Source organism: Hyperolius riggenbachi, chromosome 6 (assembly GCF_040937935.1).
Source record: "Hyperolius riggenbachi isolate aHypRig1 chromosome 6, aHypRig1.pri, whole genome shotgun sequence".
Lineage (NCBI taxonomy): Eukaryota > Metazoa > Chordata > Amphibia > Anura > Hyperoliidae > Hyperolius > Hyperolius riggenbachi.
The window spans coordinates 94,089,846-94,111,843 of record NC_090651.1 but is presented as its reverse complement, the minus strand read 5'-3'; the positions used below and the strand labels follow the sequence as shown (position 1 = coordinate 94,111,843).

Below are 21,998 nucleotides of genomic sequence, written 5' to 3'. Positions count from 1 at the left end.
CCCCCTGGACTCATTCTGTGCCCGCAACATCCTCCTGATCCCCTCTGGCCAGACCCCTGCACAGCTGTCCGGTCACCGGGAGTCGGCAGCTACTGCGCATGTGCATCCTTGAGCCGCACACACCCTGTTTGCGCTCCCATGGTCAGGAGTGCTCTGCACATGCGCAGTACAGAGAAATCACTACTGCGCATGCACAGAATGCTCCTGACCATGGGAGTGCAATCAGGTTGCGCACAACTCAGTGCCACGCATTTGCAGTAGCTGCCAACTCCATTTGACCGGCCAAATTTGCCGGGGTCGCTGCTGCTGGCCGGACGGGACCACGAAGGCGTTGTGGGCACAGAAAGAGTCCAGGGCGCTGGAAGAAGCCCCAGGTAAGTTAAAATAATTTTTAATTTTAACTTGAGTATCTCTTTTGATCGTAATTGATCTCTAATTGATTGTATCTAAACCTCACAGGTTTGCTTTAATATGTAGAGATACACATAAAAAAATAGTTCAGTGCTAAGGGGTTTGTGTACTGGTGGTTAAGGTTAACTGGGTACATCTAAAAACATAATCCAGCTGCCATCTGGATAGCTGCAGAACAGGATCTGAAAAACTATCTTTATTGTATTATCACTTACTGTATTTTTTTCTTTTCAGGTAACATTGTCTGCTATACCACCGCAGATGACCTAATTGGTGACCCAATGCTGTAAGTTGTATCTGAACACTTAGCAACAATCATTACAAAGATATTCTACTTTTGTAAAAAAAAAATAAAAAAAAAAATGCTATGATGCCATTGCTACGAAAACATTTTTTTAATCACAAGGTGTAATAATAAGGTTACTCGATTTTAGCATACAAATTTTATATGACACAGAGAAGTATTGAATTAGTATGATATAATGTAAAACTTCCTGCTTTAATAGAACTGATGGCTATCATGCAGGGGAGGACTGGGACCTTTTGGCCTGGGGGGAAAACACAAACTAGAGGCCCGTTTTCATGGCAGCTCCAGCCTAAATGACATCACACACGTGCCCCATGTGCTATATGCTGGTAGTCCCATGGGGTGCCAATGCGGAAATACAGCAAGGACACTTGTCAGTAAAAATCGATGCATGTATGGCCAGCCAGGGGCGTTCCAAGGATCCTAAGAGATCCGGGGCACTTTTGGGCACTCCAGCCGATAGATGGGTGTGGCCATGCACCAGAATGTGGGTGTGGTCAAGGGTGGAGCCAACTTTACATGAACTTAACAGCAGTCTAAATAGGCCTGCCCAATAAAATGTTGGATGAAGCCCCCCTCTCCATTAATACAAAATAAAAAAATAAAATAAAATAAAAATGCAGCATATCACATAAATAAGCAGTGTCACTTAAACATAACTAGGCAGAGTTACCTGCTTCCTGTGCTGGTAGTACTGGCTTTCTGCTGGGTGAGCTGGTCTGCTGCCAGGTTGTCTCGCAGTCCCCCCATAACATTCCCTGACCTTCTAATGGACCACCTCCCATGCTGCCACGGGCCTCCCATTGAGGCACCACAACTCCCAGCATGCTCCTATAGAAGAACCACAGCTCCCTGCATGGCCCCATCAAGGCATCACAGCACCTAATATGACCACATAGAGGCACCATAGCAGCCAGCAATTCCCCCCCCCCCCCCATTACTGTGTGCTGTGGTGCCATGCTGGGTGCTATAGTGTCATGTTGAGTCCTACGGTGCCTCTTTGGGACATGCTGGATGCTGTAATGCCATGTTGTTTGCTGTGGTGCCATGCTGGGTGCTGTGATGCCTCTGTGGGGCATGCCAGGTGCTGTGGTGGCTCTACTCTGCCTGGGGGACATCCGGGCCACTTCAGAATAGATCCAGGGCACGAGCCACCGATCTTTGGGGCTAGCAACGCTCCTGAGATTAGGGTTACTAATAAAAAGATTGGGGTGTTTAAATTGTGAGGGTAAGATGGGGGAGGGGGGGTGGACAAAGTGGAGAATGACAGAGGAGAGAAAAGGGGAGAGGCAGGGAGAGGAGAAAAGCTGAAAGAGAGGAAAGAAGGTATTTGCCTCCACTGGATTGCACTTTTATTTAGCTTTCCTGTATGAGTGGGGTGAGACTGAGAATAGCCTGAGATGGAACAGAGAAGTTAATAGTAATGCAGTGACATCACACAGAGGCTACTTGCCTGTAATATATATGACTCCTGTCCCTGTCCTCCTGGAGTCAAGGGACTGTCTGCAGCAGCCCTCGTGGAGTCTAGGGACTGTCTGACAGCAGCCCTCGTGGAGTCTAGGGACTGTCTGACAGCAGCCCTCCTGGAGTCTAGGGACTGTCTGACAGCAGCCCTCCTGGAGTCTAGGGACTGTCTGACAGCAGCCCTCCTGGAGTCTAGGGACTGTCTGACAGCAGTCCTCCTGGAGTCTAGGGACTGTCTGACAGCAGCCCTCCTGGAGTCTAGGGACTGTCTGACAGCAGCCCTCCTGGAGTCTAGGGACTGTCTGACAGCAGCCCTCCTGGAGTCTAGGGACTGTCTGACAGCAGCCCTCCTAGAATCTAGGGACTGTCTGAAACTTTTCAACCTAGACAATACCTTATGTAGCTGTGCACATGTTGTCATTTTAACAATGGTGGTGAGAGACCAGACAGATTTTTTTCCCACGGACCCTGCTGGCAAGCCTCTGCTCTGTATCATGCTGTGTATATTTACCAGCTTGCCCACCTCTCATTGCTCTGTAATAGGGCTTTTATTTCCCTCAGCCAGCCTAGAGGTTCACATTGCCTTATACAAAAACCTGAATGCACCAGGCACTGCACCAGCGCTAAATCATTAAATGAGAGGCGGCCTGGGGGGAAGCTCCCCCCTTTCCCCCTGGCCAGTCCTCCCCTGCTAATATGGTACATTTCTCTACTATTACACACCATCATTATGAAAGTCATTTTGTATAAAATACTGGGGTTGATGCATCAGCCGCCGGTAATACTGTGGTGCAGACTTAGCGCACCGCGAGTTAAGCTATTAGTGCGACTCGCAGTTCTAGAGTAGTACGACTGTTGCTATGGTAATGCATGATATTAATGAGCGTTATTAGTAATGCATGTTACCATAGCAACTGTTGAACCACTCTAGTACTACCAGTCTTGCTAAAAGTGTAACTCACGGTGCTGCAGGGCGGAAGTAAAGGTAATATTGCCATGCGCTATATGCACACCGCAGTATTACCGCCGTTTAATGCATCAACCCCATTGAGCCCTAAGACAATTGTTGAATACATCATGGATAATTAACCACTATCACTGACACAAAGAAATCCACGGAGGAAAAAAGCTCAAGTAGAAGAAGGATCAACGTTTATTAGAAAACACAATTAAAAACAATTAAAATAAATGAGTGGGGGAGGGTATACACTGCCACATGCAGAATTTCATAAAAAAAATTCCAACTGGATAAGTAAAGCACATAAAATAATCAATAATTCCACATGATGGATGAATAATACATTTATATATCAGCTTACCTATACAGCTACTTATACAGTTGGTATTGTATTACGATATGCTGCATGTGGCAGTGTACATTTGTTACCTTTCCCAATAGCTAACATGTGCATGACTCCAATTTCGTGCATGCATTACAATGTACGGCATGATGGCGGGAAGTTGAGATTCAACCCGTATTAGTGGTGCTAGTTCTAATTCACCCGACGAGAAATCGCTTGCGTCATGCAATTAAACATTCCAAGAGGCGTTACAACGAAACGCTCTGGAACGCTTTAACTAATGTGAATAGTGACATGAAAGTCAATAGACTTTCATGTTACCTTGCTCATCCCATCCTATGACCGGTCCATCAGAACCGACGGCACAGCTCCTAGTGTGGCAAAGAGCGTAATAAACTTTTATCATTCTACAACTCCAGCTTACTTCCTCCATGGATTTTGTGTTAGTGGTTTTGTAACTGAAAATTACATTTGAAAATTACATTTGAAAATTAAATGTTGTAACTGTAAATTTAAAGATGCTTTTAGTTCTCAGCTATACAAAGTATAGCTGAGAGTGCATCTATATAGACGCATTACCGCTGGCTGTCGCTGCCCTCCCTGCCTCCCCCCACCTGGCACCCTCACGCATGCTGGCACCCATGGGTGCATTGGGTGCCAGCATGGGTGAGGGTGACAGGTGGGGGGAGGCAGGGAGGGCAGCGGCAGCTAGTACTAATGCGTCTGTAATAGACGCACTCTCAGCTATACTTAGTATAGCTGAGAGCAGTGCGGCGGAGGCGGCGTGTGTGGCGTCGGGGCGGCGGAGATCTTCAATCAAGATGTATCAGAAGATCGCAAGATAGAGGATACTGTCGTGGGACCTGATTGGCGTGGGATTTTTTTCTTAAAGGTACAGGTAAGTATTTGTGGTTAATTTAGAACATTAAAGGACTTTTCTCGTGGTTGTGTTTTTATTTCATTTAACCCTTTGTGGAAATGGGTAAGGGGTACTTTGTACCCCTATACTCATTTCTCCTGGGAGGGGGGTGTGCATCTGGGGGTCCCCTTCTTAAAGGGGACTCCCAGATGCCACCATGAACCCCCCCCCCCCCCCAGGGAGTCATCGCCCCCACCTCCTCCTGGGACACCGGAGGTGGGGAAGAGCCCCTTGTCCATGGATTGGACAAGGGCTCTGGGGGGGAGGGGAAGGCTTGGGGGGGAGGGGCGGCCAAGCCTTCCCCTCCCCCCCGGAGCCCTTGTCCAATCCATGGACAAGGGGCTCTTCCCCACCTCCGGTGTCCCAGGAGGAGGTGGGGGCGATGACTCCCTGGGGGGGGGGGGGTTCATGGTGGCATCTGGGAGTCCCCTTTAAGAAGGGGACCCCCAGATGCACACCCCCCTCCCAGGAGAAATGAGTATAGGGGTACAAAGTACCCCTTACCCATTTCCACAAAGGGTTAAATGAAATAAAAACACAACCACGAGAAAAGTCCTTTAATGTTCTAAATTAACCACAAATACTTACCTGTACCTTTAAGAAAAAAATCCCACGCCAATCAGGTCCCACGACAGTATCCTCTATCTTGCGATCTTCTGATACATCTTGATTGAAGCTCTCCGCCGCCCCGACGCCACACACGCCGCCTCCGCCGCACTGCTCTCAGCTATACTAAGTATAGCTGAGAGTGCGTCTATTACAGACGCATTAGTACTAGCTGCCGCTGCCCTCCCTGCCTCCCCCCACCTGTCACCCTCACCCATGCTGGCACCCAATGCACCCATGGGTGCCAGCATGCGTGAGGGTGCCAGGTGGGGGGAGGCAGGGAGGGCAGCGACAGCCAGCGGTAATGCGTCTATATAGATGCACTCTCAGCTATACTTTTGTATAGCTGAGAACTAAAAGCATCTTTAAATTTTGGCTCCAAGGCTCCCCATTGGTTCCTTATCGACCAATGGGGATCCTCCTGATCCCCATTGGTCTGTTAAGGAACCAATGGGGACCATTGGAGCTAAAATTTAAAGATGCTTTTTGCTCTTAGCTATACTAAGTATAGCTGAGAGCAGTTCGGCGGAGGCGGCGTGTGTGGCGTCGGAGATTTTCAATCAACATGTATCAGAAGGTCGCAAGATAGAGGATACTGTCGTGGGACCTGATTGGCGTGGGATTTTTTTCTTAAAGGTACAGGTAAGTATTTCTGAAGATCGCAAGACAGAGGATACTGTCGTCGTGGGACAAAACAGATTATAGCGCGGGACCTTTTCCGAGGATAATGGCGTAAGAATTTTTTTCTTAAAGGTACAGGTAAGTATTTCTGAAGATCGCAAGATGGAGGATACTGTCGTGGGACCTAATTGGCTTGGGATTTTTTTCTTTAAGGTACAGGTAAGTATTTTTGGTTAATTTAGAACATTAAAGGACTTTTCTCGTTATTGCGTTTTTATTTCATTTAACCCTTTATGGAAATGGGTAAGGGGTACTTTGCACCCCTATACTCATTTCTCCTGGGAGGGAGGCAGGCATCTGGGTTCCCCTTCTTAAAGGGGACTCCCAGATGCCACCATGAACCCCCCCCCCCCCCGGGAGTCGTCGCCCCCACCTCCTCCTGGGGCACCGGAGGTGGGGAAGAGCCCCTTGTCCATGGATTGGACAAGGGCTCCGGGGGGGAGGGGAAGGCTTGGCCGCCCCTCCCCCCCGAAGCCCCCCGTACTATGGACCATGCGGGCTGGTATAGCTCAGGTTGCGAAGCCCCAGTCGGCCGGGGCTCCACATTCTGGCTATCCCAGCCTGCATGGGGGACAAGGGGTTACAGAGGCTCGGGAGGGGGGACCCCACGTCATTTTTTTCAAAAAATTTCCCACACTCTGAACATAACCCAAAAATTTTAATTTAAAAAAATAAATAAATAAAATTTTTCCATTTTTTTTTTAAATATTGTTTCCCAGTATATTTTTAACATATCCTGCAAATTTGGTGTCGCTAGGATTTAAGGGGACTTTGCTATTAACTGCTAAAGTCGGCGGGAATTGTTTCCGCCGCGGAAATGTCAGTACGCAATTTAAATAGATACATTTTCCTCTTTGAAGATTTAAAATCGATTTTCTCAAAAACTATAAGGTCTTTTTGAACAATTTTTTTTCTTCGTGTTCCCACTATTCTTCTTAACATTCCCTACACATTTGGTGTTTCTGGCATTTAAAGGGGCTTTGCTATTAACAGCTAAAGTCGGCGGGCGTTTAATTTTCCCACGGCCAGAAGAAGAATATTCAAAATCGATTTTCTCAAAAACTATAAGGTCTTTTTCAAAAAAAAATTCCTCTTGTTCACAATTTTCTTCTTAACATTCCCTGCAAATTTGGTGTTTTTAGCTTTTAAGGGGGCTTTGCTATTAAACATTGAAGCCGGCGGGCAGATATTTTCCAAACGGCAGCAAAGCAAGGGTTAAAATGAAAAATATCGTTTGGGAGCAATACAAATATAAACGATAAATTTCGTTTTTAAAGTCGGCGCCGTTTTTTAGCTGTCAAAAACGAAAAATTACTGGCGATAGTGGTTCTCTATGGGGCACCGTTTTTTAACTACGATAACTGGCGCCATTTTTAATGGACCCCGAGTGCTACATGTTGAAGAACACTCCAGCAGTGAGGTGTTTATATTGTACTGGAACAAACCATGTGATAATAGAAAATGCAAGCTTCAAACTTAGTCCTAATTTTGAAAAGAACAAGCAAAGAATGCAGAACAGAAACAGATTATGATGACTTTGCACTTTATGAAAACTAGTTTCACTTCAGCAGACATCTCTATTTATTCCACAGGGTCTTGTGTCCTGCTCACTGTGATGCCTCGTATTTAGTGTGGGGAACTACCATTTACACATCTGTAAGAAACTTGTTTTCTTTGTGTTTACCTACTGTGAAGCTGCTTGTTTGTTTTATGCACTAAAGCTGTTTTATGCCCGGACATCCTTGAATGCTTCCTACTCCACCGAAAAAAATGAAAACTATAGTTCATTTTTGGGCAGTTGTTTTTATTTTCCCCACTAGCAAATGCCAATGATGACTTCCAGTTTCTGGTCTGAGTTGTTACCGCATAATGTAGTATTTTTCCTGAAAATATGAACTGGTCTGAAAATAACTTCAAGCATGATTTTCCAGGATTTTTGAGAATGCTTGAAATATACTGTAAGCCCTACTCCAAAAATAAGGTTAAAGGTCATAAAACAGTCAATGTAAATAGTGTCCAGGTGGCTACAGTACAGTATACAGCACAGTCCCCAGTATCCGGCACCGGCAGGGATTGCCTGATATAAATAAACACAATTCTGAAAAAATGGGGCTTTTTATGAACAGTTTTTCTATTTATTCTTCATTCACAAATATCTTCAAGGATTGCGGACAAGACGTATGAATACAAGTTCAGAGTTCCATCACACAAAAAGACTGCCTGACACATGTTTCACAGCCAATAGCCGCTTCCTCAGAGGCACACTGTATACAAACATCAACAGTGGACCATGACAAGTGTAACTGCAATCTGTGATCTAAGGAGAAGCTGCATTCACCGGCGATTCCATGTCAACATGGACCGCAAGAGACCCTAAGAAGAAGTTGCGTTCACTGGATTGCCTGATGCCGGATACCTGTGTTTGCCAGTTGCTTGAGCAACCAGCCAAAATAGTGCCAAACTTCCCCCTTAGATACTTACCGAGACTCCGGCGATGGCTGTCAGTCTCCCTATATCTCCCTGTGGGCTCCAAATGTCTTTCCTTCTTCCCCAGTACATGGAAGCCGGAGTGTCGGCTGACCCAAATCGGGTAATGTAACACTCCAGCTTCTGTACACGGACACCAGAAGCTGCTAGGAGCCTTGCGAGGAGGTACAGGAAGACTGCCAGCCGTCGCTGGAGGCTCGGTAAGTATTTTACCGCCTGCCAGCTCCCACAGAAAGCCCCCTAAAAGAAGTCCCTGTTATCCTTCAGGCATGCTGGTTAGTTGACTTCTGGTTGCCTGAATTCTGGATAACTATGACTTTGTTGTATTTGTAAAAAAAGTAAATTCAATGGGCAATAGAATGCAGCAGGACAAATAGACCCTTCACCAAGGAAAGCAGACCCCCCCCCCCCCCCAAAAAAAAAGAAATAGAAATAATCGCAAAAGACCCCACAAGACCCAAGACAATAAGAGTTACTCTTTTCAGGACTACAACTCCTATAAGGGTTGGCAGGCAAAGCAGGTCATTTCGGCTTCAAAGCTGAGCGCTGTCATAGCACCAGTGCTATGCTGCACGCCCCACGCAAGAGTAATTCGGGGATCCAGCGATCGCCAGACCCCAAATTACATCTCCCTCAGAGTCTATACAATTCGGAGGGGGAATAGTAATGCCGCCGTCATTCGGCTCATTCTGTTCCCAGCTCACCTGCAGCAGGATAATACATATGCTTGGCAAGTTGTGGGGTAGTGGATCAGCCCCTAGGAGCGATCAGGCCACCCTGTATTTGATTAGCTGCTCCCAAGGAAAACCACTAAGAAGTAAATACAAGAAAAAAGGGGCACTCTGAGACTCCAAAAACCACTATAGCACGCTCCTAATAGACAGGTCTCACCTGTTTATCCAATGGCTGGCACAGCATACTCAGCTGCCAAGCCGGGGACCGGGATCTCCGCGATCACGGGGCGGATGAGACGTCACACTCCCAGGATCCTCCTCGCATAGGTCGTTATGGAGACCAGGACGCATGCATGTAAAATACAGCGAGCGGCGCCTGGATTCACATACAGAATGGCATTAAGGAAGTAAAAACCGCCGCATAGAGCGGTATAAAAGAGATATAGGGTACACTAAAAGTACAAATCTATTAATATTGACAACGCGTTTCACGGAGGAACACACTCCGCTTTTTCAAGTCATTCATCAATATGTAGAGATACACAATTCATTATATACAATCTACAAGCGAACATGATTAAAAACTAACCAATTAGCTTTGGGAGGAGTTTGGAGGCCATAATGCTCCGAATAGTACTAGCAGAATTATATTTCCCCTAATATAAAGGCAGAAATCTTACATGAAATAAAATCAAATAAAAAAGAGATTGCGTATAAAACACCAATCCCTAGGGATTTAGATGCCAATTATCTTAAAAAAGTTCCCCATGGGACCTAGATATTACAGGCCCCATCACGTTAAGCCCATCTTATCTACAAAGCACGCAGATATAGGCATAAGTGCATACATACACACATGCAATGCCGGATGGTCTTCCACAATGGTCTACTATATGTATATCCAAACACTTGAATTCGAGGAAAAAAGGAAAATGGGAGAGAAGGAGAGGAAGAGGGAAAAGAAAGAGAGAAAAAGCAAAAGGGGAGGAAAAGTGAAAGAAACAAGGAGTAGCCAAGGAAGAAAAAGAGGGGGAGTAGAAAAAGAAGAAGGAGGAAGGGGGGGGGGGACAGAAACAGGGGGGGAATAGGAAACTCCAAAATTATTAAGAAATACTACACCCAGACCCTACATCAGTGTACAAGTGGTTGGAGATGGCTCATTTCTTCCAAGCATTTATTGAGGCCCCCTGGTTCGAGAGTCCCCAGTTTTAAAATCCAAAATGACTCGCGTCTACACAGGACGCGATACCTTTCGTATTTATTAGAGTGATGTACCTGCTCTATAATTGTGGCCCTCAAGACATCAAAATTCCTATTGTGGACAAAATGGAAGTGGGTCGATACCCCAAATATCCCAATACATATGCTTGGCACAAAACATCCTATTGGGCCAATTAAAGTGCGGGGATCACGTCCATCAAAGTCACTGGACCCGTCGGGGTTCAGGGCGAGTTCAGTGGAGCGGCCATTACTTAGAAGGAGCGCGAGTAAGATAGCAGCGCACGCTACGTTGCACTACTGGGGGTAGCATGCGCATAACTCACACTCCTCTCATTAAGCTGTGCTGCTTTAGTAGCTCAGCTTAATGAATCAATGAATCAACATCTTTATACTTAGTATTGACGTATAGCATGACTGGCAGAAATTCTCCTGGAGAATTGTCTATATAATAATTGCTATTTCTTATTGGCAGGATTCTGAAATCTGTGCTGCAGCGATCCATGCTGGAGTGATCACTACCACTGGCGGATATGTGACTTTGAAGAGGGAACCTATACAGGCCAAGTACACAGGAACTCTCCAAAATGGAATTAGTACTTTGAGCACCACTTTTGTCACAGAATCCTATATTTTTATGTAGAACTATAATGTTCTCTAAGTCATAGGGCCTGGTGTATTAAGAATCTGTTTTAACTTAGTATACAAGGAGATGCAAACCTCACAGAGGCCTGGGGCACACCAAAACCCGCTAGCACATCCGCAAAATGCTAGCAGATTTTGAAACTTTTTTTTTATTTTTATGAGGCGTTTTGCTAGCATTTTGCGGATTGCTGTTGCGGATTTCAGTGTAGCATATTTCATATATTGTTACAGTAAAGCTGCTACTGAACAGCTTCTGTAACAAAACCGCCTGGCAAACCGCTCTGATCTGCCGTTTTTTAGAGCGGTTTGCGTTTTTCCTATACTTAACATTGGAGGCAGAAACGCCTTCGCAATCCAAAAAATGTCTTACCCCGGGAGTATTCGTTTCTGCAAAACGCCTCCCGCTCTGGTGTGCACACCCCAATTGAAATACATAACCCTAGCGTATCCGCAAAATGGCCAAAAAGCCGATTGGTGTGCACCAGCCCTAAATGATTACTGTCTTTAATAATTATGATTTAGTAAGAATAACTAATAATCCTGTTCCCTATTAGAGAACTAACCAAGAATCAAATGTTTCTTGATAAACCAGAGAATGGAAGAGAAAGCCTTTGCAATTAAAGAGAATGGCTTCTTGGGACCATATATACACATACAGGTGAAACTCAAAACATTTAGAATATTAGAATATATTAAAAAAATGAGAAAAAGTTCAATATTCTAGACTCAAAGTGTCAGACTTTAATCAGCTTATTCATTCAAAACACCTGCAAATAGTTCCTATTTAATATATTAGTTTCATCCTGAAATAAATTGTCTGGTTCACACCGCAAGAGCTTTTCTAAGCGCTTGTGATTTGAAAAGCTCTTGCTAATGCTGTGGGTGTGATCCCACTTGAGTGATGCAATTTTAAAAATCCCCCATAGCATTGCATTGGCAAGAGCTTTACAAATCACTAGAGCTAAAAAAGCTCTTGCCGTGTGAATCAGGCATTACAAAGATAATATCGAGTTGTATTAAGTCTATGAAAGAAACACCCTCGGCAGGTCTCACACTTACCACATGTGGGAAACGCATATGTCATTTTCCTCTCCATTAGAGTTGGGCCGAACGGTTCGCCTGCGAACGGTTCCATGCGAACTTCCGTGGTTCGCGTTCGCATCCCGCAGGCTAACGTTTGCGGAAGTTCGGTTCGCCCCATAATGCACCATGGAGGGTCAACTTTGACCCTCTACATCACAGTCAGCAGGCCCAGTGTAGCCAATTAGGCTACACTAGCCCCTGGAGCCCCACCCCCCTTATATAAGGCAGGCAGCGGCGGCCATTACGGTCACTCGTGTGCCTGCATTAGTGAGAGTAGGGCGAGCTGCTGCAGACTGTCTCTCATAGGGAAAGATTAGTTAGGCTTAGCTTGTTCCTGGCTGCATACCTGTTCTGTTCAGTGAGCCCACTGCATACCTGTTCAGTGAACCTGCCACTGCATACCTGTTTTGTGAACCCACCACTGCATACCTGTACTGTGAACCAACCACTGCATACCTGTTCAGTGAACCCACCACTGCATACCTGTTCAGTGAATCCACCACTGCATACCTGTTCAGTGAACCCACCACTGCATACCTGTTCAGTGAACCTGTCACTGCATACCTGTTCTGTGAACCCACCACTGCATACCTGTTCAGTGAACCCACCACTGCATACCTGTTGTGTTCAGTGAACCCGCCACTGCATACCTGTTCTGTTCAGTGGACCCGCCACTGTATACCTGTTCAGTGAACCCACCACTGCATACCTGTTCAGTGAACCTGCCACTGCATACCTGTTCTGTGAACCCACCACTGCATACCTGTTCAGTGAACCCACCACTACATACCTGTTGTGCTCAGTGAACCCGCCACTGCATACCTGTTCTGTTCAGTGGTCCCGCCACTATGTACCTGTTCAGTGAACCCGCCACTGCATACCTGTTGTGTTCAGTGAACCTGCCACTGCATACCTGTTCTGTGAACCCGCCACTGCATACCTGTTCTGTTCAGTGGACCCGCCACTGTATACCTGTTCTGTTCAGTGAACCCGCCACTGTATACCTGTTCAGTGAACCCGCCACTGCATACCTGTTGTGTTCAGTGAACCCGCCACTGTATACCTGTTCTGTTCAGTGGACCCGCCACTGTATACCTGTTCAGTGAACCCGCCACTGCATACCTGTTGTGTTCAGTGAACCTGCCACTGCATACCTGTTCTGTGAACCCGCCACTGCATACCTGTTCTGTTCAGTGGACCCGCCACTGTATACCTGTTCTGTTCAGTGGACCCGCCACTGTATACCTGTTCAGTGAACCCGCCACTGCATACCTGTTGTGTTCAGTGAACCCGCCACTGTATACCTGTTCTGTTCAGTGAAGCCGCCACTGCATACCTGTTGTGTTCAGTGAACCCGCCACTGTATACCTGTACTGTTCAGTGAACCCGCCACTGTATACCTGTTCTGTTCAGTGAACCGGCCACTGCATACCTGTTGTGTTCAGTGAACCTGCCACTGTATACCTGTACTGTTCAGTGAACCCGCCACTGCATACCTGTTCTGTTCAGTGAACCTGATTGATGTATACACATTCGACACACACAAGCAATAGAACACAGCAATACATGCATGCAGCTACATTTGAGTCATCAGCAGGTGCTCGTCAGCCAATCAGGATGCACTGTCATACACCCTTTACCTGCCATACCACATCTAGCAGCCATTAATATTCAGGTGGGAGGCTTCAGTTAGACGCAAATCGCAAGATTGCGTTGCTAGCAGGACCGCCCCGTGCAGGCATCCCTCCCACAGGGGTCCCTCCCTAACCGCTCACCTGTCCGCCATGTCCTAGAGCTGAAAAAAAAGTTTAAAAACGTGCGAAGCAATCATGTGTTTTTGATGTATACACATGCAAGATGTTTTAAAGCACTTTAGGCCTGTCATTTAGCATTCAATGTGATTTCTGCCCTTAAAACGCTGCTTTGCGTCAAATCCAGATTTTTCCCGGGGACTTTTGGCGTGTATCCCACTCCGCCATGCCCCCCTCCAGGTGTTAGACCCCTTGAAACATCTTTTCCATCACTTTTGTGGCCAGCAGAATTTTTTTTCCAAAGTTCGCCTCCCCATTGAAGTCTACTGCGGTTCGCGAACTTTTCCGCGAACCGAACGTTCCGCGGAAGTTCGCGAACTCGGTTAGCGAACCTTAAATCGGAGGTTCGGCCCAACTCTACTCTCCATGACGATGTGTATGTGAAGTTTGTTTTTTTCCTGTGAATTGCATTTATATATGAATGAGCTCATTGATTAACATGGGCTATCACATCTAATGCCAATCTACATGCAGGGAAATCACACACAGGCCTCATGGCTATGCTCCTAGTTACCTATCTGAACTATTGCTAATGGTGTGATCCACTTTCTGCATAGCTATTTTTATCATCATTATTATTATTATTTGTAACGTTATTTATTCAATATACAATTTGTTCTTTTGATCTTTTAAATTCAGTAAATTCAATTAATAGATTTCTTTAAAAAAAAAAAAAATCAAACCCAGATGACAGATCAAAAATTCTAGACATTTGATCAATTGTGGTCTAAGAAAAAGACAATTTTTATAAAAAAAAAAAGTGAAAAATGTAATGTTTTGGATGAATTGTGTATGGCCACCTTTACTGTGAAACACTACGTAAAGATCTGATCATTAAGAGGACTTGTGTTCTGGTGCTGGATTTCATTGTTTTTTGGCTTTATACTTTCTAGCTAGCTATCAGTATTTCCATCTTTAGGACTTGGAAGCAGAGCAGACATATTATAAGTGTATCTAGTTCCTTAACATGTGACAATTTGCCATTGAAATGTTGAGCAGTCGAAAGATGGGTCTAAGGATGAGTAGGAAAAAGCTAAATGCCATTTCGCCTGAGCAGTGGTGGACGCGGCACAAGGCAGAAAAGGTAATCTCACCGGCGGAGAGATACGTAGAGGGCACACTTCTTTTGTGCAGACTGGCCACGACTGGCTGAAGTTACCAGGTACCAAAAAGGGAGAAGACTGAGGACGGCAGCGTGGGAGTGATCCGTACGCATGGGGCTGGAGGAAGCCCCAGGTATGTATAAAACTTTTATTTTATCTCAGCTCTGGTACACTTTAAGGCTAGGTTCCCACGTGAACTGGACTCCAACCGCCAGCGGGAACAGACAGTGTAGTGTTTGTGGTGCAGTTGGATCTTGGGCAGATGCACTGCCACCACAGGCTATATGGGGAACACATACGCTTGTATGAAAAAATTGCAGACTGAACAAAAGTGTGTTTCATGATTTGTTCCATTTCTGCTCTGTCTGCAAGTATGAACAGATCCTCATTTATAAAATAATACCTGTTCACTGTCAGTTTTGGATAGCGTCCTAACGGACAAAAAAATGTCAGTTTTCTGCTATAGTGGGAACCGAGCTTTAGGGCCTACATATTTTTTTCCCTAAGAATATGATTATATTATTATTATTATTATTATTATTTAATTACCAATTTGTTGATCATATTATTCTGTTTAAAAAAAAAATAATTCTAATAAAGTTAAATAAGTTTTACATTTCATATTCACTATCCTATGTAATAAAACCTAAGTGTCCCTGCGTCATACTGTCCGTGTCCGTTTGCGCTATTGCGCATGTGCAGCACGGACAGCATTTGGGACAGGAGGACGGGGCCAGGGAGCTGGGCAGGTGCGCGCGCACTGACATGCGGCGGTGTGACAGAGACCTAGAGCCCATTTTTAAACGGGCTTAGGTCAACTAGTAATATACATATTTACTGTATACATGAGTATATGTTCCCATTTTTTTCCAGAGGAGTTTTCTCTTCTAGTTTCTTGTTTCTCAAAAAACATTGGATCCTTGGATCTTCTAAGCCAGTTGTCTGCAAGTCAGCCATCAGCAGCTAGATCACACCAATTGTAGATCAGAAGATCAAAAGTTAGAACCAACAATGATTTTTTTGTTGCTTATTATAGCTCAGCTGCTCATCCTGACTTCTTTACTGTCCTTTCAGCCGTGCTCATTATAATCTGACATATTCAGCTGAGAATTACAAATTTTTGTCATTTATAGAAGACTTTTCTTTTTACAGCAAAGTCTCCATTATCACGGAACTCAGGCAAACGGAAGTCTCAACTAACTGGCATGCCTGAGGGGATGCCGGGGACTGTTTTTTGGGGGGTAAAATACTAGCCGAGCCTCCAGCGATGTCCTGTAGCTCCTAGCGACTTGCTGCCTTCATGCACGGCTCCTGGCGTGTCATGTGACCCTACATAGGTCAGGTGACACACCGGAAGCTGTGTACGGAGGATGTTGGAAGGCCGCCAGGAGCTACAGGATGTCGCTGGAGGCCCAGTGACTATTCTATCCTGGGGTGAGGGGGGAGGTTTGTGCTTACTCGGCCCGTTGCTCAAGCAACTGGCAGGCACATGTATCCGGCATCAGGTGATCCCCGCCAGAGCCAGATACTAGGGACTTTGCTGTATTTCCAGTTTAGGATTGTTGGGTCATCCTCCTCTTTTTTCCTGCCTAAGTGAATCACACTCATAGTGCACATTATATGGCCAGAGGCGGGACAAGGTCCTTCAGCACCCAAGGCTGAGACACCAAAGTGCGCCCCTCCATCCCTCCCACCCCAGCCGTCACACACTGATTGCTATTAGACTAATAGGTGCCCCAGGGCCCCCAACCTCCCCAACACCTTAATCTCTAGTTATCTGGCTTGCAGTCACTGTCATGTATCCCCTTTTCTTATTTCTTTCTGCTTCAAACACAATTGGGAATGACAGCTGAATGAATTGTGCGCCCCCTCCTACACTGCGCCCTGAGGCTGGAGCCTCTCCAGCCTCTGCCTCGGCCCGGCACTGTATATGGCAATACAGTTATAGACTTATTTACAGCTAACATTTTAGGAGTGAAATAAAACGGCCACAAAATAAATTTATTATCAAATAAAGGATCTGCAATTTCACAATGCATGTATAAGTACTATATATTGTTACAAGAAAAGTCCATTCAGAATTCTGTGATAAAGACATATCCTAAATGAATGCTTTTTGACTATTATTGTTATACCTATCCACTTTGGTCTGCAGTCTGCCTTGATTTTCCTTGTATACCAAATGATTACATTATAAATGTATCCATGACATCTTTTACTTGACGCGTGACTTTTGGTAGACAAAACAATCACAAATTCACATTTCCCTGCTTTAGTCTTCTGTGTCCTCTTTGCTGTCATAGTATTACCCAGCCTCCTCTGGGTATTGCTTTTTATTGCATGTATAGGGAATGAAGATTAGGACTCTAAGAAATGGTCCCCCTGCGCATAGCAAGATGTAGCCCCACACCCCTGCATAGGTAGTCAGATAACCCCCGCAGTATAGGTGGGTAGCCAGATGTAGCCCCGCCAATATAGGTAGCCAGATGACCCCCTGCAGTATAGGTAGCCAGATGTAGCAGCCCCCCCCCCCCCCCCATATAAGCAGCCAGATGACCAGATGTATCATACCCTGCAACCCCCCCCACACACACACACACACACACACACAACACCACCACCCATTGATTATAGGTAGCCAGATGAGATCCCGCAGTATAGGTAGCCAGATATAGCAGCTTCCCCATATAAGCAGCCAGATGTATCACACCCTGCAACTGCCCCCCCCCCCCCCCCCACACACACACACACACACACCACCACCACTACCGCCGCCCCTTCCATTATAGGTAGCCAGATGACCCCCTGCAGCATTGGTAGCCAGATGTAGCAGCCTCTCCATATAAGCAGCCAGATGACCAGATGTGTCACACCCTGCAACCCCCCCCCCCCACACACACACACACACAACCACTACCGCCCCTTCCATTATAGGTAGCCAGATGACCCCCTGCAGCACAGGTAGCCAGATGTAGCAGCCTCTCCATATAAGCAGCCAGATGACCAGATATATCACACCCTGCAACCCCCCCCCCCCCCCCCACACACACACACACACCACCACTACCGCCCCTTCCATTATAGGTAGCCAGATGACCCCCTGCAGTATAGGTAGCCAGATGTGGCAGCCCCCCCCCATATAAGCAGCCAGATGACCAGATGTATCACACCCTGCAAACCCCCCCCCCCCCACACACACACACACACACACACACCACCACTACCGCCCCTTCCATTATAGGTAGCCAGATGACCCCCTGCAGTATAGGTAGCCAGATGTGGCAGCCCCCCCATATAAGCAGCCAGATGACCAGATGTATCACACCCTGCAAACCCCCCCCCCCCCACACACACACACACACACACACCACCACCCGTTGATTATAGGTAGCCAGATGAGATCCTGCAGTATAGGTAGCCAGATGTAGCAGCCCCCCCCCCCCCCCCTTCATATAAGCAGCCAGATGGACAGATGTATCACACCCCGTCCAAATTATCTTTTACGATCAAAGAATTTGAGGAAGTTGTCCGAAATAGTTGGATGGTTATGAGGAAGGCGGTGCGGAGCAAGGACTGGAGAGAAATGTTTCTCAAAATTGTCCATAGGGCTTATATCCCATAAGGGTCCTTATATCCATAAAGAGGTGACCAGAAGGGAAGGAACACCACTATGTCCTAAGTGTAATGGTAATTCCCCTGACTTCCCTGACTTGAATCACTTATTGCTGGAGTGCCCGGGGGATAAAAAATGAATAGGGGAAAGCTTTAGATGAGATGAATAGAGTTACAGGATTTAAACGTGGATTGGATTTGATGTTCTGCCTATTTCATGCTCCGGATCGCCAGGAGGATCAAAATGCCCCATCTGTGATGAAATGCAAACATTTATTTCTTCTAGCCACCCAAAAAGCGATAATGAAACACTAGATACTGCTAGATTCTCCATCCCAGTCCTCGGTATGTGAGTTAGTCGATCATTTATTACAAATGGGGCAACTACATTTACAAAAGGATACTAAGGCTAAAACTGCACATTTTTTTTAAAAAACTTGGCGTAGTTATGTGGAAAATATATACTTGGATGATCAAATCACACATTTAATGAGATCTTTTGAAAATATGACATGGTATTTGATGAATATGATAGCGGGCTCGTTGGGCAGACTGGAGATTCGACCATGATGTTAAAAGTGTCAGATGGGGGCGCTGGTGGTGGTGGTGGTGGGGGGGGGGGGGGAGTAGTCAGCATGATGAGGTGTAGAACCAAACACAGACACAGACCACTTATATCGCGCTTTTCTCCTGGCGGACTCAAAGCGCCAGAGAGCAAAGGTTTGTTTGTTCAGGTTTGTTTTTGTTATTTTTACATGGAGGTTTCGATTTTAGTTCTGTTAGATTATTTGACAATACTGATGTTGGTCATTATATATAGTGGGTGGAATAAGGAGGATTTCGCCTGCAATATACTTGGTTCTTTTTCTTATCTATATTCAGAAATGTTATGACGATGTAGCTAAGAGTCTATATGTTATATTTTATTATCTCGGATTATAAAACGTGTACATGTATTCAGTATACAATCTGTGATATGCATGCCTTTTTTTGAGTGCATCAATAAAATTATTTAAAAAAAAAAAAACTGCGTCCAAATATTGTGAGGAAAGACAATAAACCAATTCCATTGATTGTGGAGCAACGCAGGGGCTGCTTCAAAGTTTTATATATTTCCAGTATAATACAATGGTGTTTTAGAATGCAATTCCATCTCAAATGTCATGAAGTGTTTGCCAATAATGATTTCCTTGAGGCCGGTGTTACATATATTTTTTGCCTTGCAGTGGGGAGGCCGTGTTCCTGCCACATCCCACCACAACAAAAAAAGTAAAAAACATATGACCCTGCGGCAGAGTTCGCCAATAGAGTCATATGCATAGCACCATCCCCCACTTAGTGACGTACTGGGATTCCTGTTGGTCCGCACCGTGCTCAGTTGTTTACACTACGTGCATTGCCCATTGACTTCCATCACCTCCAGCACTGTGCGTTAAAGGAGTCATCAGGCCATATAACATACCCCCGATTTACTTACCTGGGGCTTCCTCCAGCCCCTTGCAGCTGGCATGTCCCATGTCGCAGCTCCGCTCTCAGCCGCTGGCCCGGGGTCCTTGCACAGTGCGGAGGCCGACTTCGAGGTCGTCCTTACTGCGCCTGCGTGAAGCACCACTGTCAATCATGCCCACATTGTCCGCAGTGTATTGCACAGGTGCAGAACTACTGTGCCTGTGCAGTATGCCGTGGACAACGTGAACTTGATTGACAGCGGCACTCGCGTAGGCGCAGTAGAGGAGGTCAGCCTCTGAACCGTGTGGGGACCCTGGGCCGGCAGCTACGAGTAGAGCTGCGGCATGGGACATGTCAGCTTTAAGGGGCTGGAGGAAGCCCTGGGTAAGTATATCATGGGGAGGCTTTTTTGCTTGATGTTTCCTGCGGTAATGTGATGTTTCCCTTGTGTCAGGTCAGATACTTCTGGCGCACTGCAAAGAACCGCAGTGAATGTAAAATTCTTCATAGACTTTCATTGCTCCTGCGGCCCCTTGGGGCAAAATAGGGTAACACAACACAGGAATGACCTACTAGTGTAAAAGGAGTTTTAACCCCTTGACCACCAGAGCAATTTTCACCTTACAGCGCTACTTCTATTCATTCGTCTATAACTTTATCATTACTTATCACAATGAAATGAACTATATCTTGGTTTTTTTGCCACCAATTAGGCTTTCTTTAGGTGGGACATTATGCCAAGAGTTATTTTATTCTAAATGTGTTTTAATGGGAAAATAGGAAAAAATGTGGGAAAAAATGTATTATTTTTCAGTTTTTGGCCTTTATAGTTTTTAAATAATGCATGCTACTGTAATTAAAACCCATGAAATGTATTTGACCTTTTGTCCCAGTTATAAAACCATTTAAATTATGTCCCTATCACAATGTTTGGCGCCAATATTTTAATTGGAAATAAAGGTGCATTTTTTTCAGTTTTACGTCCATCCCTAATTACAAGCCCATAGTTTATAAAGTAACAGTGTTATACCCTCTTGACATAAATATTTAAAAAGTTCAGTCCCTAAGGTAACTATTTATGTATTTTTTTTTTATTGTAATTTTTTTTTTTAATTACAAGAAAAAAAAATTGGGGAGTGTGGGAGGTAAGGAGTTAATTTTGTGTGTAAAACTAATTTATTTGTATGTGAAAAATGCTTTAGGGTGTAGTTTTACTATTTGGCCACAAGATGGCCACAGAAACATTTTGTTTATGCGACCTGCAAGCGTCGGTGCGACCTGCAAGCGTCCGGAAGGACGCTTGCAGGAAGTACAAAGAGGCTGGGAACTTTTTTTTTTCCACAATGATCGCGCTGCTTATCGGAGAAGCAGCGGATCATTCCGGGGCTTAGATCAACGAACGGGAATGGATTTTCCCGTTCATTGATCTCCAGGCGAGCGGCCGGCGGCGTGTTTACCAGCGGGAGTGTGCGCTAGAGCGAGCGGGAACGCGGGCAGCGGCGGGAGCGCAGAAAGTATGCATTTCTCCGTCCCTGGTGGTGAAAGGATGGAAAAAGGGACGGAGAAATGCGTACGCGTGGGGGTAAAGTGGTTAAAGGACAACTGAAATGAGAAGACTATGGAGGCTCCCATGTTTATTTCCGTTTAAGCAATACCACTTGCCTGGCAGCCCTGCTGGTCTGTTTGACTGCAGAAGTGTCTGAATAAGGCTACTTGCACACCAAGACGTTGCGTTAGGTGCCACGTTAAGGTCGCATAACGTGCACCTAACACAACGTATGGTGCTGCAAGAAAGGACGGTAGAGTGAGCCGCGTTAGGCGGCTCTATCCCTACAAGGTCTCCCAGAGTGGCGCTGATTGGCCAGCGGGACCACGTGATGCGGAGCGAGACACTCCGCATCACGTGGTCCCGCCGGCCAATCAGCGGCCGCCAGTGCAGTGAATATTAAGTAGCCATGTGCGCGGCTACTGTAGCTGGCTCTCCCCGCCCCCCACTGAGCATGTGCAAACAGTCTAACGCGGCTATAGCCGCTCTAACGCCGTAGCATGCTGCACTTTCCCGACAACGTGCAGCGTTACATGTAACGCAACATGGGCTGTGTGAACAGCCCACTTGTGTTACATTGCTGTGCGTTGGGGGAGCGTTACAGGCGCACTAACGTGCGCCTGTAACGTCCCTGTGTGTAAGCAGCCTTACACCAGAAACAAGTAAACTGTCAGATCTGAC

General features: G+C 45.8%; 1 protein-coding gene and 1 long non-coding RNA gene across 3 annotated transcripts in view; one reads left to right on the top strand and one right to left on the bottom strand.

The window, feature by feature from the left end:
- Positions 1-15,999, top strand: part of LOC137520998 (uncharacterized) — an 89,603-nt gene extending 73,604 nt beyond the window's left edge. For both annotated transcript variants that reach the window (XM_068239680.1, XM_068239681.1), the window contains 3 exons: positions 646-697; positions 7,282-7,345; positions 10,544-15,999. In XM_068239680.1, the coding sequence (XP_068095781.1) occupies positions 646-697; positions 7,282-7,345; positions 10,544-10,711 (284 nt within the window). In that variant the 3' untranslated portion in view covers positions 10,712-15,999. The remainder of the gene's footprint in view (positions 1-645; positions 698-7,281; positions 7,346-10,543) is intronic.
- LOC137521000 (uncharacterized) overlaps positions 1-21,998 on the bottom strand; it is a 155,285-nt gene that overhangs the window by 59,684 nt on the left and 73,603 nt on the right. The gene's annotated exons all lie outside the window — the stretch shown is intronic.